Source organism: Tamandua tetradactyla, chromosome 23 (assembly GCF_023851605.1).
Source record: "Tamandua tetradactyla isolate mTamTet1 chromosome 23, mTamTet1.pri, whole genome shotgun sequence".
NCBI lineage: Eukaryota > Metazoa > Chordata > Mammalia > Pilosa > Myrmecophagidae > Tamandua > Tamandua tetradactyla.
The window spans coordinates 2,053,277-2,070,602 of record NC_135349.1 but is presented as its reverse complement, the minus strand read 5'-3'; the positions used below and the strand labels follow the sequence as shown (position 1 = coordinate 2,070,602).

General features: G+C 42.6%; 1 protein-coding gene across 15 annotated transcripts in view; it reads left to right on the top strand.

The window, feature by feature from the left end:
* The window catches only part of IQCE (IQ motif containing E), a 105,056-nt gene that overhangs the window by 20,193 nt on the left and 67,537 nt on the right, over window positions 1-17,326 (top strand). For 9 of the 15 annotated variants that reach the window (XM_077140461.1, XM_077140460.1, XM_077140462.1 and 6 more), the window contains exons 2-6: window positions 6,343-6,390; window positions 8,192-8,237; window positions 11,402-11,530; window positions 12,095-12,229; window positions 13,395-13,465. In XM_077140461.1, the coding sequence (XP_076996576.1) occupies window positions 6,343-6,390; window positions 8,192-8,237; window positions 11,402-11,530; window positions 12,095-12,229; window positions 13,395-13,465 (429 nt within the window). The remainder of the gene's footprint in view (window positions 1-6,342; window positions 6,391-8,191; window positions 8,238-11,401; window positions 11,531-12,094; window positions 12,230-13,394; window positions 13,466-17,326) is intronic. The other 6 variants (XM_077140470.1, XM_077140463.1, XM_077140467.1 and 3 more) reach the window with 3 other exon arrangements.

The window sequence follows — 17,326 nt, the reverse complement described above, 5'->3', positions numbered from 1 at the left end:
TAAATAAGCTAAATATGGATACAGAGCTAAAGGATATAAAGAAGAAAATGCATGAGCAAAAAGAAGAATTAGGAAGTTGATAAAGGAGACTAGCAGAACTTATGGGGATAGAAAAAACACTTGTTTGCTTGTTAACAGCGGATTTGAACAAGCAGACAAGCAGAAGAAAGAATCAGCAGGGTGGGCAGTGGCAGCACAGTGGCAGAGTTCTTACCTGCCATGCTGGAGACCTGGGTTCAATTCTCAGTGCCTGCCCATGTTAAAAAAAAAAAAAAAAGATAAGTAAAAAGAATCAGTGAACTAGAAGACCAGATGATCAAAATCATGCAATTGGAAGAACAGATGGAGAAAAGAGTGAAGGACTGTGAGCAGAGCCTAAGGGACCTGTGGGACAGTGTGATGCCCACACCAACATATGCATCCTGGGGGTCCCAGAAGAGGAGCGGAGAAGGAAAAGGGGACAGGAAGTATTTGAGGAAATAATGGCCGAAATTTCCCGGCTCTTACAAAAAACGTAAATACGCATGTCTACAAAGCACAACAAACTCCAAACAGGATAAACCCTAGCAGACCTGCTCCAAGATACATACTAACCAAAGTGTCATCGAATGACAAAGATGAAGAGAGAATTCCGAAAGCAGCAAGAAAAATGTGGCTTGTCACATACGTAGGATCCTCAGCAAGACAAGGTTCCGGTTTTTCTTTAGGAATCGTGGAGGCGAGAAGGCAGTGGGGTGACATATTTAAGGTACTGAAAAAAAACTGCCAGCCCAAAATTCTTTATCCAGCAAAACTGTCCTTCAAAAATGAGAGAGTTTAAGATCTTCACAGATAAAGAAAGACCACGAGAGTTTGAAACCAAGAAACCTGCCCTACAAGGCAGGTTACAAGATGCTAAAGGAGGTTCTTGGGTTAAGAGGAAAGGGTGGGAGAGAACTGCTTGGAGCAGTGTGAAGTGAGAGTCTCCAGGAAAGCTGACTGCAGATAAATGAAAACCCAATGTATGCTACCCTCAGAATGTAACTCTGCTCTTTGTTTCCTGTAAGCTTTAACATACAATTGGATAGGAAGTGACCCTATATCATGTTATGGGCATGGAAAATGTAAAGATGTAGTGTGTGCCAACCACATAAAGAGAGGAAACAGAGGGCTGTGGGACCAAAGGCTGTGTATGCTATTGTGGTGGAGTTGGTGTCTTTTCAAACTAGTGGGTTATAGATTTAGGTTAATTCAAACCCCAGGGTAACCACAAAGAAAATGTATAAAGAATCGGAAATGAAAAAGGGATTAATCAGTTACATTACAAAAGATCAGCTATGCACAAAAGAAGTTCGTGATAAAGAAAAAGAGGGACAAGAAAGAGAAGATAAAGAAGAAACAAAGGACAAATGATCAGGTAAGTCCTGCCTTATCTGTAATGACGCTGACTGTAAATGAATTGAACTCCCCAGTCCAGAGATAAGGATTGACAAGACGGCTGAAAACCCTCTTGCCAGCAAGGCCGGCGCCCTTCGTGGCTGGGCGTGTGTGCGGGTGGGACCTGTTGTCAGGACTGCCCCACAGCCTGTTCTCTTTGCTCCCTTCTGACCCCCAGGACAGCCTGTGGTCCCGGGAGGATGCTCCCTGGTTTTCTGTGTTCAGCCTCCGGTGGCTCTGCCACTTAGCTGGCCTTCACTGGTTCTGCAGAGCTGAGGCCCTCTTAACTGATGCCGTCAGGGTCTCTCCATTGCGCCTCTCCTGTGGCATCTTCGTGCTCTGTCCTTGTAGAGGCAGGGCTTTGGCGCTCTCGGTCCTCTGGCCTCCCTCTCCCCACTGCACCAGAATTGGCAGCAAGGAAAAGCCTGTTTCTCTTGGAGTGACGCTCCTGCTCAGGGGGGAAGGGGCGGCCCCTGGTCTTCTTTGCTTGCTCATCCCTGCTGGAAGCAAGCTAGGGCAGAGACGGTGGGGACCCAGAATTCTTGGTGTGCCGCCTGTGGGTAAAGCTTCCACTCTGCAGTGGGGGCTGGGTGAGGAAGGAGCTTCAGAGCCCTGGGCCTGTGGGCTGCGCCTGCCCAGACCCGAACTTCTGCGGCCTGAGGCTGCACTGGGCAGATGAGAACTGCCAGCAGCCCGCTGCCCTCTTGGGTGAAGCTGTAGCATTAGATGGGGAGCTGGGGAGAGGGGGAACCCCTATCTTCGTGACCGCACCCCCTGGAATAGAGCTCTTTGGAGTAGTTCCTGTAAGACGGAGCGGGAAAGAGTGCAGGTTCACATGTCTCAGGCTAGCTCTTACCTAGATGAGTAGGCTTTCTTGAGTGAATGTTTCTCCATTTGCTGTGTGCCCTTAGGACAATTTCTAGAGTCTTCAGGTGGTTGTTTTTTAAATAATTTTCTCTAGTACAATGGTTATCTGTTTTGGGGAGAGTGGCACCGGTCACGTTCCACCATTCCAGAAGATGGAACCTAATCTAGGTTAATTCATTCTTTCCCCACTTTTATCATATACTAAATTCCAATGTGTTCCTGTGTCCTCTTTCTGGGCATTCTACTCATGTCTATTTTTAATTGTGTTTAGTCTTTAATTGTTAGAATTGTTTTCTATTGTTTTAATAGGTTTAGCTTTTCTTATGGCTTAAAAAACTCTGGTAGGTTTGATTCATGAGGAGGTTGAGACCCCAGGGGTCCTTGGCGTGAGCAGTGTCCATCCCCAGCTGGTCAGAGCCAGGCCTCTCGTCCACACGCCCACGGTTCCCACCCTGGGGCCTGCCCACCAGTACCTGGGGGCCCTGACCCTGAAGCTGGCTTCATCTCAGGTGGGATTGAGTGGCAGCCTCAGTGCTTCCAGGCAGCCCATGGCAGAGCTGGCTGTCGATGCGGGGTTCCTCCTTGTGAGTGCTGCGTGTGGTCTGTTTCATTCTGCTGGCCAAGGGGCGATGGTTGGGCCGTTCTGTGATTTCAGGTATTCTGCGCCTTCCATTCCTCATTACTAGCAGGTGGAGACCGGCAGGGTGTGCAGGGGGCTGACGGGCTGAGAGCGAGCAGACCTGTTGGAGATAGAGGCCACTTTAATTCACTGCGCATGTGGTCTCCCCCTGAAATCCCAGGTCATTCTGAAAGTTTTCAAGATTTTAGTCAGAGCAAGTAACAATTACAAGTATTTGCAAAGGAATTTATTCCTCCTCTCTATATTCACATTTGTCATGGGCAGGACAGCCTTTGTGATGCCCGTGTAATAAAATACAGGTTATTTACGTGGCTTTTCTGACCTTATACTCAATATGTGTATCTAATTTACTGCCTTCTCGTCCTACATTTTCCACATCATTTTAATATATTTGGTTAAATGAAAACTTCTCTGTACAATTGTCTGGTTATTTATACCTTCTCATGTCACTGTATGAATGACATCAGAAACCTAAGGCAACCATAAGACAGAATAAAGTGATGAAGTATGTAACAACATGGATGGACCTTAAGGACATTATGCTGAGCGAGATTAGCCTGAAACAAAAGGACAAATACTGTATGGTCTCACTGATATGAACTGCAATTAGTGAATAAACTTGGAGAAATTTGTTGGTAACAGAGACCATCAGGGGATAGAAATAGGGTAAGATATTGGGTAATTGGAGCTGAAGGGATACAGAGTGCTCAACAGGACTGAATATAAAAACTCTGAAATGGATAGCACAATACTACCTAACTGTACTACAGTTATGTTAAAACACTGAATGAAGCTGAATGTGAGAATGATAGAGGGAGGAGGGCTGGGGGCACAAATGAAATCAGAAATAAAGATAGACGACAAAGACTAAGATAGTATAATCTAGGAATGCCTGGAGTGTATGATGATGGTGGTAAATGTACAAATTTTAAAAACTGTTTTTGCATGAGGATGAACATAGGAATGTCATTACTGCACGGTGTTGAAAATTGATAGTAATTAATATTTTAAAATTTTAATTTATGTGTGAGACTAAAGCAAAAGTTTATTTGTTACAAAATTTATATTTTGACTAGTGCATTTTCTAATATAACTTATGTAGACAGCTTAATTGAACACCATAAGTACATGGAACCTTGAGTAGGGCATGAGATTTTGTTGGTTTGTCCAGAGTGATGCCCCAATAAATCCCAGAGTGAGTTGAACAGTGAATAAAAAAGTATTTGCAAATTCCCGTTTGGGGAATCGTGAGAAAGGGGGAAAGTTCAACTTCCCCAAGTTGAATTCCTGATATTCTCACAAGCAGTGTGGACAACCAAAGCTATGGGCTGAGCCCCCAATCTTGGGGTTTGTTCATATGAAACTTAACCCCACAAAGGATAGGTCAAGCCTACTTAAAATTAGGCCTAAGAGTCACCTCCAAGATAACCTCTTTTGTTGCTCAGATGTGACCTCTGTCCAGCCAACAAAACAAGCAAACTCACCACCCTCCGCCTGTCTACATGGGACATGACTCCCAGGGGTGTGGACCTTCCTGGCAATGTGGGACAGGAATCCTAGAATGAGCTGGGACTCAGCATCAAGGGATTGAGAAAACCTTCTTGACCAAAAAGGGGAAGAGAGAAATGAGACAAAATGAAGTGTCAATGGCTGAGAGATTCCAAACAGAGTCGAGAGGTTATCCTGGAGGTTATTCTTACGCATTAAGTAGATATCACCTTGTTAGTCAAGATGTAATGGAGAGGCTGGAGGGAACTGCCAGAAAATGTAGAGCTGTGTTCCAGTAGTGATGTTTCTTGAAGATGACTATAATGATATAGCTTTCACAATGTGACTCTGTGATTGTGAAAAACCTTGTGTCTGATGCTCCTTTTGTCTGCCTTATCAACAGACGAGTAAAATATGGAATAAAAATAAATGTGGGGGGGGGGCGGACCGCAGTGGCTCAGCAGGCAAGAACGCTTGCCTGGAATGCCAGAAGACCCGGGTTCGATTCCCGGTGCCTGCCCATGTATACAAATAGTAATAATAAAAATAAATAAATAAATAAATAAATAGGGGGGACAAATGTTAAGATAAATTTAGTAGATTGAAATGCTAGTGATCGATGAAAGAGAGGGGTAGGGGGTATGATATGTATGAATTTTTTTCTGTTGTCTTTATTTCTTTTTCTGAATTGATGCAGATGTTTTAAGAAATGATCATGATGATGAATATGCAACTATGTGATGATATTGTGAATTACTGGTTATATATGCAGAACAAAATGATCATATGTTAAGAATGTGTTTCTTGTCATATTTTTTTTAAAATTTAAAAATTAGAAAAAACTTTTTTTAAGATATCTAAAGCAACAAAATCAAAACAAAAAAGAATAATAAAATAAAAATAAAAAAATCTAAGGCAACAGATGGTTATTTTAAAGATACTGTGTATTTGCAGTGCACTCCCTTTGTCTGGGCCCCCAAATCAAGCCACACTATACTTGTTATCTGGGCTCCTGTTGTTCAAGAGGAATGCTGTTTAAGGGTCCACCAAACCATTACATTTGTGTTGTATCCCTTTTTAGTGTTGATATATATTTCCAGTGAAATTTCAGACTGCTAGCAGAATTGTTGCATAACATACGGAGTTAACCTTGGGGACACGGTGCTGTTTGGAAAGCACAGAGCCCCCAGTGGTGCCCCGTGGCTGTAGTGCTTCCTGAGCGTGTCGTTGTCTCCATCACCACCGGATGCAGCACCATTGGTTCATGGTGGGGTTTCTGGCCTCACTCCCGGGACAGCTTTACGCAGCAACAGTTCAGTGTTCCGAAAGGATTTACAGTTTGTTCTGTTCTCTCTTTTTAGAATTTAAACTTGAGTGAGTTAACACAGAAAATTCTTCTCTTGGGAAAATTCCATTTTCTCCTTGGCATCCTGGTGCTGACACTAGACAGGCCAGGGCAAGGTCACTGAAGTGAGAAGGCAGGGATTTTATAGACTCATGTGTCTGGCTCATGCATAACTCATGTTAAAAAATGACTTTCGCTGATCAGGAGGCTGTCCCAGATTCACTGTGCTTTACCGCAAAGATGATTAAGACATAGAATGTTTCAACGATATGGAAAATGAAATGCTTTTATCAAGAATTGCTTATCAGAAATCTACAGCCTTTCCATGGAACATGGTGCTTGTAGATTCATAGCTGAGAGCAGCCCTGCAGGCTGAGTTTTTGTTTTGTTTCCCTACCCACCCATTGCTTCCATAAGACTGAACAGACTGGCTGCTGCCCAGTTTGAAAAGGCCCCAGGTTTACTCTGAGTCAGGTTTGTTGGGATTCTGCCTCGGCAGCTTGGTGGGCATTCTCACTTTGTCATTTTGTCTTTTGGAAACCCAGCCAGTGCCTGTGAGTGACAATGTTTGCATCTCTTCTTGCAGGGAGATGACAGTCTTTCTGCAATTACGTTCGACTCTGACTCTGAGACGGTGAGTGTGAGTAGGAGTAAGCAGTTCCTTCCAGGGCTGCTTATTTTGCCCCTGCAGATGTTCCCAAGGCAGGTAAAATAGGCCTTTCTTCACAAATGCGTTTAGAGCTGAAGGGCTAATTCAGAATGCTACTTGGTGTTTGTAAAAAGCTGCTGGTTGACTCTAAATAGCTGTGGAATAATTTTAAAACTTTAGTCCAGAAATCAATTCTGAATTGAGTGCATTTGAGGCAGATCACAGATTCCTCTGGCGCATGTTTGGGGCTACATGCCCTGCCCCCACCCCATCCGGCACCTAAGGAAAGGGAAAAGGGCGAGGCGGATGGGTCAGAGCAGCTCTTGGCTCTGGGTGGAGGAAGAAGAGCCTCTGCAGCCTCAGCTCTGAGGTGAGCACTGGAGCTGACCTGGCGTGCTGGGTTGGGGAGTGGAAGTGGGCAGGTCTGATGACCTTCATGATTTGCTTGGGGAGCGGGAATGTAGAAGGTGAAGCCTGTCACCTGCACTTGAGTGGAGAAGAGCAGAAGGAAGCACATCTTAGAGGAGATGCAGCCCTGGCACAAACACTGCAGGTCAGCCCTGGGTCCATCTGGCACCAGCAAATCTGGATTCTCCTTTGGCTCTGGACTAAAGGGCAGGTGTCCCAGGCATTGCCTCAGGTGAGGGACCCCTGCCAAGTTGAGAATTTCCCCTCAACACCACTACAACATGCCCCACTTACACACCACCAAGCTCCTTCAAGGACGGCATAGTCCAGTGTTTCTGCCAGCAGGGACCTACAAGAAATTAACTATTAGGCCTCAGTCATCTCTGTCTAATGTGAAGAGATGAGGACGCTGAGACTTGGGGAGCCCATCTTGCTTTCCCCAGGCCACACAGCTACTGAGCAGTAGAAGCAGATTTACCCAGTTCTGTTTTGGCATCCTGGTTGTGATGGATGAGAGCATTCCAATGGCAGTTCCTCTGTGGGCTTTTCTTCCTCAGTGGAACTTGCATTTGGCTTATATTTGAGCCTTTGTCTTGCCAGACCTGTCCCTGTGGCGGAGGCTCACACCGGTGCTCTAGGGCTGGCTGTGGGGGGCAGTTTGGGCAGGAGAAAATGTGCCCATGGCTGTTAGCGTCCCTCGCCCTTTGTTCTAGTTTGCTAACTGCCGGCATGCAACACACCAGAGACAGACTGGCTTTTAATAAAAGGGGATTTATTTTGTTAGTTCTTCAGAGGAAAGGCAGCTAACTTTCCACTGAGGTTCTTTCTTACGTGGAAGGCACAAGATGGTCTTTGCTGGTCTTCTCTCCAGGCCCCTGGGTTCCAACAACTTTCCCCAGGGTGACTTCCTTCTGCATCTCCAAAGGCCTGGGCTGAGCTGCGAGTGCTGAGATGAGGAATGCCAAGCTGCTTGGGCTGTGCTACGTTGCAATCTCTCATTAAGCACCAGCCAATTAAGTCAAACGTCGCTCATTGCAGCAGACACGCCTCCTAGCCGACTGCAGGTGTAATCAGGGACAGATGAGGTTCACGTACCACTGGCTCATGTCCGCAGCAAGAGAACCAGGTGCTTTCACCTGGCCAAGGTGACAGCTGAGTCTAACTACCTCCCCTTCGTGTCTGTGTTGGGTGCTGGTGGCAGGAGACCTGTGGGACCTCAGCTGGACCCGCCTCACTGTGTTGAGACTCTGCTTGTCGCAGAGGAGGCGACGGCCCTTGTGTTGCCCTCACACTCCTCTGCACACTTTTTCACACCCAAGACTGTTTCAGCAGCTCGGGAAAGTGCAGCAGGCTTCACGTGGCTTCTTCTTTCTTTCAGAAAGCCAAAAGGAAAAGCTACCACAGACCTCCACACACATCACCCAGTAAGTATGGCCCAGGCCTCCTTCCACGTACACTTCCTTCTACAGAGTTACTCTGAAAATGTCTTTTAAATGCTGCCTTCCCCTCGTATCCTGGGAGAAAGGGCGAAGACAAGGCCTTCCTTGCACAGTTCGGGCATGGAGACCAGACCCTCAGACTGCTTGGCTTGGTTTCTCTGGTGTCTTGGGAGAATGCGTGCACTTGTGGGACCTGCAGATGCCACCCGGGAAACCAGCCGTGCTGCCTCTGCCTCAGCAGAACGTAGAGCCTCTTGTCCTTTGGTCTTCTCTCTTACCTCCTCCTGTTTTATCACTCTTCAAACGCCGTCAGAGTGAGGGTTTTTTAATCTCAGGAGCTGCTCCTTGAGAGTTGAGGCTGTTCCCTGGGCCTGTGCTGAGAGGCGTGCCCCTGGGACCAGGGATGCCACTGGGCATGTTCTGCTGGCTGAAGCTTCTACTCTGCATCCTCTGAGGAGGGATGGCAGCTCGGTCCTTGCAAATACCTTCCTGGGCAGATCCAGAGGCTCGCCTGCTTGGGGGAGGCTGCTGCCACCCCAGGCTTGTCCCTGCCACCCGCAGGGCACCTGTTGCACGGTGAGCTGCCCGGGAACCTCAGGCCCCAGCGTTTTTGTGGCAGACTTTACAGGTGGCCTGGCTTTCCTTTGCTGCCCCAAGACCTGGGGCCTTCTCTGACTTCATCAATTGGATATCTCTATCTATATAGATATATATATATACACACAAATATATATATATTTGTGTATATGTTTTTATATACAGAAATATTTCAAATGTGTTGTCATATTTGTCATAAATATATGTCTATCCTGAGGAACACAAATTAATTTTCATATTAACCCAAGGAAAACAGAAAGGAAAATACCTACAAAGAAAAGAAAGCATATCATTTATTCCAAAAAATATGAACACTAGAGAAAAATCATCTTGCAGTTTGGATCTTTTATTTCCTTTCTCTTTTCATGAGAAAATTGATATTATAAAGTAAAAGGACGTGAAAGTCTGGGTGTTAGTGTTTGAACCCTTCCCATTTTGGAGCATTTTGCTTAAATACGCTTTTACTAGGATGGAACTTGGGTAAATACTAGGCCCGCTCTCATTATTCTTACTGGAAGTCAAGCTTGACAAGTATTGAAAATATTAATAACAAATTACTTTTATCCTGGTTTCTGTAAACGTCAGAATTCTTTTTCGCCTAATTTAGAAAGGGCAGAACTCAAAAAGTGTCACAGCTTTCAAGGGGAGTTGCTTTCCCTCTGTGGCTTTATTTCCCCGTGTGCTCCCTGCCCCACCGCAGCCTGATGGCCACCCATGGCTCCCCACTTCCCAGAGCCGCCTCTCAGTAGCGTGCCCTCCACATGCTGCTCTGCTCCCGGAACACTCCAGAATGTTCCGGGAGCCCTCTTCACTCAGCTCTCCGCACAGGTCTCCCTTCCTCGGGGAAGCCCCCGATGCCCCTGGCCAGCCAGCTCTCCTGTGCTGTGTTCCCGCCGCTGCCCTCAGAACACTTGTTCTGGGCTTTTCCACCCAGTCGGAAGGGCTGTGAGCAGAGTCTGTCCACCGGCTCACCTCCTGGACGTTTGTCGCCGACGCCTGTGACGTGCACGGGGCCTGCAGTTTCCAGAGCGCGCAGTGAGGGTGGCAGGGCGGGCGATGATGCAACGTGTGGCAGAGCAGACCCCGGTGTGTTTCCGCCTGTTTGTGGTCTGTCTTCCTCTTCCCTGCTTTTACCGCGTGCTGACATCTCCTCCTAAGAAATTCTGCTCGCTGACACATCTACAGTCGTTTGGGAGGAAATGTAATTTTTGCTCTCTAATTTTCTCTTACAAATGGCAGCTTAATCTGGAAGACCTTCAAAATAGCCCTAGAGGTGGGGCCCTGTGGTACCGGGGTGAGCTAAAAAGCATCGAGGACTAGACATGTGTCCTTATTCCCTGGTTCTAAGCTAAAGTGGGAAGTTTTCCACAGATTGTGAAGGCAAAGGAGAAACTAAGAATTTTTTAAAGATTTCAGGAACATCTACAGATAAGAATTTCTCGACTATTTAAAAATGTTCTATTTTGTTTTATGACTGACTAATTTTTGTGTAGATTTGTCATATTTTACATAAAGATATGAACTCCCACATGAAAAAACAATTTAAAAATGTTTCCCTAACTTTGATGACAAAATCAAATGCCCAGGAAAATTATAATTTTTCTGATTACCTCTAAACATTTTGTATATTAGGCTCTAAGTGTTATTTTGTGCCTGTGTAGCAATATGAAAAAATATTTACAATATTAAGCATAAATTATACAAAATTGTATGTTTAGTGTGACTGCGATTGTGTAAACATGCAAATATATCTGAAGAAAATTGGGTGGTGTTCTAGTTTGAAAGCTGCGGGGATGCAATATGACAGAAATGAAACAGCTTTTGAAAGGGGGAATTTAAGTTGCCAGTTTACAATTCTAACGCTATGAAAATGTATAAACAAAGGCACCAGCAAGAGGTTGCCTTCACTCAAGAAAGGTCGATGAAGTTCAGGGTTTCTTTCTCTCTCAGCTGGAAAGGCACATGGCGACGTCTTGTTTTTTCTCCAGGCTTCTTCTGTGGCTTACCCAGGGATCTGTCCATTCTCTTGGCTCTGTCAGTTCTGGGGGCTCTTAGGCTTTTTCCAAAATGGTTCCCTCTTAAAGGGCTCCAGTGAGCTACCCCGCTTTAAATGGGTGGAGATGCATCTCCATGGAAGCCATCTAATCAAAAGTCGCCACCCACAAGTGGATGGGTCCCATCTCCGTGGAAATGATCAAATAGCTCCCACCTAGCAATATTGAATGAGGATTAAAGACATGGCTTTTCTGGGCTGCATAATAGCTTCAGTCCAGCATAGGTGGGATATTGTAGTATTGGTAGAGTTATGGATTCATATTTTTATTTTAAATTTTCCATTAAGTTATTTCTTTACAATAAAATTAAAAGAAGCATAGAATCTGTATGCACACACGTGTGTACTTCATAACTATTTTAAGCTCTCATCAGAGTGTTTTTATCTGCAGCGGTTATACCCTTGGGAATGTTTTATTTGACAGTCTTATCTTTCTAAAGTACATGTGATGGAGGAAAGAGTCGTTCTGTGGCTCTAACACCATGTGTTGGCTTTTTAGAGTCACCGTATCACTCTAAACCTAAGAAAGTGGCGTCCTGGAGGCCTCTAAGGACAGCAGGGACCATGCCTCTTGGCGGCAGGATGTCCCTGACCCCACAGAAGCTGTGGCTTGGAACTTCGAAACAAGGTGTGTGTTTGTAGTTATGACACTCTAGACCCTCCTCCTTGATAGAAGAGTTTAAGAAAAGCTGGGAGTGATTGAGGAGAGAGTTTTTAATATAATTGCATAAATTACATTGCATTTAATCTCCTCAAAGACTATGATATTTTCATCATAGTTTTTACATAATGTATAAATGTGGTTTCTGATAGGTTCTTCACGTTTGACTCTATAGCCTCATTTGTCTTAGATGGTTTTAGCCCTGCTGGCAGTGGGATGCTGGGCCCAGCTACTACTGGTTTGCAAGGGCCAATTGTTAAGTTTTTAGGAATTTTGTGAGCTGGTTGATGTCACACTGGCAACTTGAAATTGGACATGACGGGAATAGTTAAACCCCAGAAATCAGCAAATGCTACAAATCAGAGCCAGTTTTGTTTTGTTTTTTGAGAGCCGGTTATTAAAATATTCATCAACCCACCCTCGCTGGTATCTACGGGTTGACTTATGCTTTCTGGTTGATTGGTAGAGTTGCAGCCTTCCATTGTATTTGCTTGTATCTGTCATGTTAAAATCCATGCACATTCCAACCAGGAAGTTTGACCCAACCCCTGAGATCAGACCTCACCTTGGAGCATGCATGGACCAACCCCCCCGGCAGCACGCCCGGCTATCTGTCAGAAGCCTTAAGAATGAAGAGGTCACATCTCAGGCGTTCTGCCAGCAATGGTGAGCATGTTGATGGCGATAAGGCTATGGCTAAGGAAAGGCCGTGAAGAAATCTTTTTTGATTTGAGGGTGTCCTTTGAATAAGTGAGCTGGCCCCATCCATAGGAGGTTATGAGATGCCCTGAGGGCAGTGACTCCTGAAAATCCATTCTGCTCCCGTGGAAAGTGAAGTTCCCAGTGTCGATAGTCTGCCTGCTGTCCTCAATTTAGAGGCTAATTTAAACTTATGTATAGACAATATTAGAGAGAAAAATAAAAATTGCAAGTATTAATTTAAACCTTAATTAATTTAAACCTAAATTAAACCTTAAATTAAGGTTTAAATGAACTTTCACCAGAAAGTCTCAATTTGTTTTCAAGTTTTTGTATTCTTTTCTGCTTTTTGTATAAACCTTTCAGGAAGATTGGCTCAGCTTACAGATCATATTGAAAATCTTTTTGTTTTATCCCATGGGTTGATCACTGTACTGCTGTTAGTGGTTAGTAGTTGTATTTTAGACAAAAAGATTTTACAGTCCTATATATTATCTACATATTAGGTACCATATTGAACCCAAATAATAATGTATTATTTTCGCAATGGAATGGGTACATGCCGTTTTTGGTCTTTGTTTTGTTTGCTACTTAAAATCTAAACTAAAAACTTAAAATTAAAAAGAAAAAAAAGTAAGAATTCCAGTGGTAGAATGCTCTCCTTCCATGTGGGAGACTCAGGTTCAATTCCTGGACCATGTTGTCTTCTCCCCCCCACCCAAAAAAAACTTAATTAATAATTACTTCTCCTTTTGTGACTCCCTTCTTTAATCCTTTTATTATATGGTTTTCTTTTCTTTTCTTTTTTTTTTTGCGTGGGCAGGCATCAGGAATCGAACCAGGTCTCTGGCACAGCAGGCGAGAACTCTGCCACTGAGCCACTGTTGCCCACCCAATCCTTTTATTATAATTAAACTCTGTTTACATCTGTATTTGTCTTTGCTTCATTTTTCTCTATCACTACTATTTTGGTTTCTTTGCTTCTTGGGAAGGTGTCTTGATAAGGTTAAAAGTGTTGAATTATTTTTGCTCTTTTTTATTTTAAAGGATAATTTTATTTCCTTAAGGTAAAGCCAAGAATTCTTTCTCGTTTTTAGATAATCCTTTGAGAGGTTTGTGTATCTTTCTCTAGGTCATGTCCCTGGGACCCCTGTCTACAGAGAGAAAGAAGATATGTATGATGAGATTATTGAGTTGAAAAAGGTAGTGTTTCTGTCTGTTCTTTACTAGTTTTAAACAGTAAGAGCCTTCTATAACAAGGGATTAAACAATCTGTGTCCTTGCTGGGAGTTTACTCTCATGCCTGAGTTTACTACTTGCCATGGGTGTTATAGAAAGAATTCTTTTTTTGGTTGGGAGATGGTATTAAATGAACTCTGAGAGTCCCTGAAACTCTGAATTATCACCATGTTCACATTCTTTTTTGTTTTTTACTTAAATTGATACTCATTTTTAGATAAACACTGGGAATGAATGTAAGTGATTACAGGAAGAGAGCATTGAGTGGAATGGATACAAGGGTGAGAATGAGATTTGTTCATTGTGTATCTTTACACAGGAAATGTATATTCACTATTCAAAAGTTGGGTTTTATAAAATTGGCCTTTGTTTTGGCTACACTCCGTGAGAGGTGGGTGGGTGGGAACTTCTAGAAAGCTTTGACACCTTGTGAAATAGTGGCATTCTTGAAAGGAATCTTATTGGGGCTGGAAATGGGTATCTGGATAAAAGTATACTGACTTTACTCAAAATTACCATCAGATCTCAGGATAAAATCTGCTTAGACTTTGGAATTCTGAGAGAAAAGAGTTTTATTTTCAGTACTCCATTGCTCTGGGATCTTGAGCATTAGAGTAGTTTTTCTCTGTCCAAGTGATGCCTCAGTTTCATATTGAAAAATGGGGATAATAATAACTTAAAGAGGTTAATAAGTGTTGAGCATTTTTTAAATTTGTTTTGAAATAACTGTAATTTCCAGGAAGATGCAAAGATAATACAGAGAAATCCAATGTACCCTTCACCCACTTTCCCCCAACGATTACATCTTCTATATTCATAGTACAATATCAAAACCAAGGAAATGGCATTGGAACAATTTGCGTGTACAGTGCTGTCATTTTATCACAAATAGATCTGTGTCCCCACCACCGTTACCAAGATACAGCACTCTTCCATCACCACGAAGATCTCCTTTGTAATATCACTAATCTATTCTTTGTCTCTATACATTGTCATTTTGATGTTCTCTGAATGGAATCATGTAGTATGTGACCCTTTAACATAATACCCTTGAGGTCCATTCAAGTTGTTGCATATATCAGTAGTTCTTTTGATATTTTTATGTATTGCATTTACATGTTTATTCATTTCAGTGTTTTGTTTTAAGTTTCCCTTGAGACTTCCTCTTTGACCCATGGATATTTGGAAGTGTACTGTTTCCAAGTGTTTGGAGATTTTCCTGTTATTTTTCTGTTGTTGACTTATGATTGATATCCATTTTGGTCATTGTTCTAGTTTGCTAGCTGCCGGAATGCAATATACCAGAAACAGAATGGCTTTTAAAAAGGAGAATTTAATAAGTTGCTAGTTTACAGTTTAAGGCCAAGAAAATGTCTCAATTAAAGCAAGTCTATAGAAATGTCCAATCTAAGGCATCCAGGGAAAGATACCTTGGTTCAAGAAGACCGATGAAGTTCAGGGCTTCTCTCTCAGGTGAGAAGGCACATGGCAAACACAGTCAGCGTTTCTCTCTTATCTGGAAAGGCACGTGGTGAACACGGTCAGGGTTCCTCTCTCATCTGGAAGGGCACATGGCAAGCATGGCATCATCTGCTAGCTTCTTCTCCTGGCTTCCTGTTTCATGAAGCTCCCTGGAAGACATGTTTTTTCTTCATCTCCAAAAGTCTCTGGCTGGTGGACTCTGCTTCTCGTGGCTATGTTGTTCTGCTCTGCTCTCTCTGAATCTCTCTCATTCTCCAAAATGTTTCCTCTTTTGTAGGACTCCAGAAACTAAACAAGACCCACCCAAATAGGTGGAGTCGTGTCTCCAGCTAATCCAGTTTAGCAACCACTCTTGATTAAATCACATCTCCGGAGAGGTGATCTGATTACAATTTCAAATGTTCAATACTGAATAGGGATTAGAAGAAACAGCTGCCTTTACAAAATGGGATTGAGATTAAAACATGACTTTTCTAGGGTACATACATCATTTCAAACCAGCACAGACACAGAACATACTCTGTAAGATCTTAATTCTTTTAAATGTGTTGAGGTTTGCTTTCTGGCCCAGAAGTTGGTCATGTGCTTAACGTATGCTCTGTGAGCACTGAAGAGAATGTGTTTTCGGTTGTTGGGTGGAGTGTTCTTGAAGCGTCGGTTAGATACTCGTGTGATGGTGGTGTTGAGTTCTCATCCTCGCTGATTTTCTGTCTAGTTGTTTGACTGGTTATTGAGAGAGGGGTGTTGATGTCTTCAACTCTAATTTTGACTTTGTCTAGTTCTCCCTTAGTCCTATCCGTTTTTGCTTCATGTATTTTGTAGCTCTGTTGTTGGTGCGTACACATTTAGGAATTGCTATGTCTTCTTGGTGGGTTGACCTTTTATCATTATGTAATGTCCTCCTCTGTTCTAGTCTATTTCTGTGCTCTGAAATCTACTTTATCTGTTATTAATATAGCCCCTTCTGCCTTCTTTTGATTGATATTTACCTGATATGTCTTTTTCCATTCTTTTACTTTCAACCTACATATATCATATTATTTGAAATGAATTTCTTTTAAGCAGCATGTGCTTGGGTCATGTTTTGTTTTTCTGTTATTTTGCTTTGCCAATCTCTGTCTTTTATGTGGTTTATTTAGATCATGTACATTTAATTATTCTTATTTTATGGTTTAAGTTTCCATTTTTGTTCTCTCTGTCTTTCATTTCTCTGTTTTCTTTTTCCTGCCTTCATATGGCTGACTTGAACTATTTTTTTTTTTTTTTTTGGAATTGTCTTTTGACTTACCTGTAGTGCTTTTGAGTGTATCTCTTTGTATAGTTATTTAGTGGTTGTTCTTGGTATTGTTTTATGCATGCATAACATATCACAATCTACTAGTTCCGATGTGTCACCAGTCTGAGTGAAGTGTAGAACCTTGCCTCCCTTTATGCCCCTTTGCCCTCCTCCATTTATAACATAATTGTCTTAAATATTCCATTAAGAACCACATCAGAAGTTTTCTGCTTTTTTCTTCAATTGTCAAATGTAAATTAGAAAACTCATGAGGAGAAGTAAAGTGTGTTGTAAATACCCATGTTTTTACTTTTTCCCTTCTTTCCTCCTTTCTGATGTTCCAGTATTTCTTATTTATTGTTTCCTTTCTGTTTGGAAAACTTCCATTTGCCATTCTTGTGAAGTGGGTCTACTGGTGACAATTCTCTTGTTTTTCTTCCTCTGAGAATGTCTTGATTTCCCTTTTTCTGAGGGATATTTTTGCTGAACATAAAATCCTGAGTTGATAGTTCTTTTCTTTCAGCATGTATAAAAGTCTGCTGCTTCCTTCTGGCTTTCATGGTTTGCGATGAGAAACTCTCTTGTCATTTGAATTGTTTCTCTCTTGCTGCTTTTAAGACTTTTTCTTTAGATTTAGCAGGTGGCTTGGGTTTCTTTGGGTTTATCCTGTTTGGGTTTTACTCAGCTTCTTGAATCTGTAGGTTTATGTATTTTGCCAAATTTGGGAAAATTTCAGCCATTATTTCTTCAAATGCTTGTTCAAGCCCCATCCTTTTTTGTTATAATCTCCCAGGTCCCTGAGGCTCTATTCATTTTATTTTCTGCCTATTCCTGTTGTTTATTTGGGTAACTTGGTTTAGTTTCAGGTTCACTGATTCATTTCTCTGTCCTCTCCATTCTGCTATTGAGCTCATCATTGAGTTTTTAATTTGTTATTGTATTTTTCAGTTCTAAAATTTCCATTTGGTTCTTTTATATCTTCTATTTCTTTGCTGTGATTTTTTATTTTTTCATTTATTTTGACTGTGTCTATAATTGGTCATTGAAACATTTTATGATAACCACTT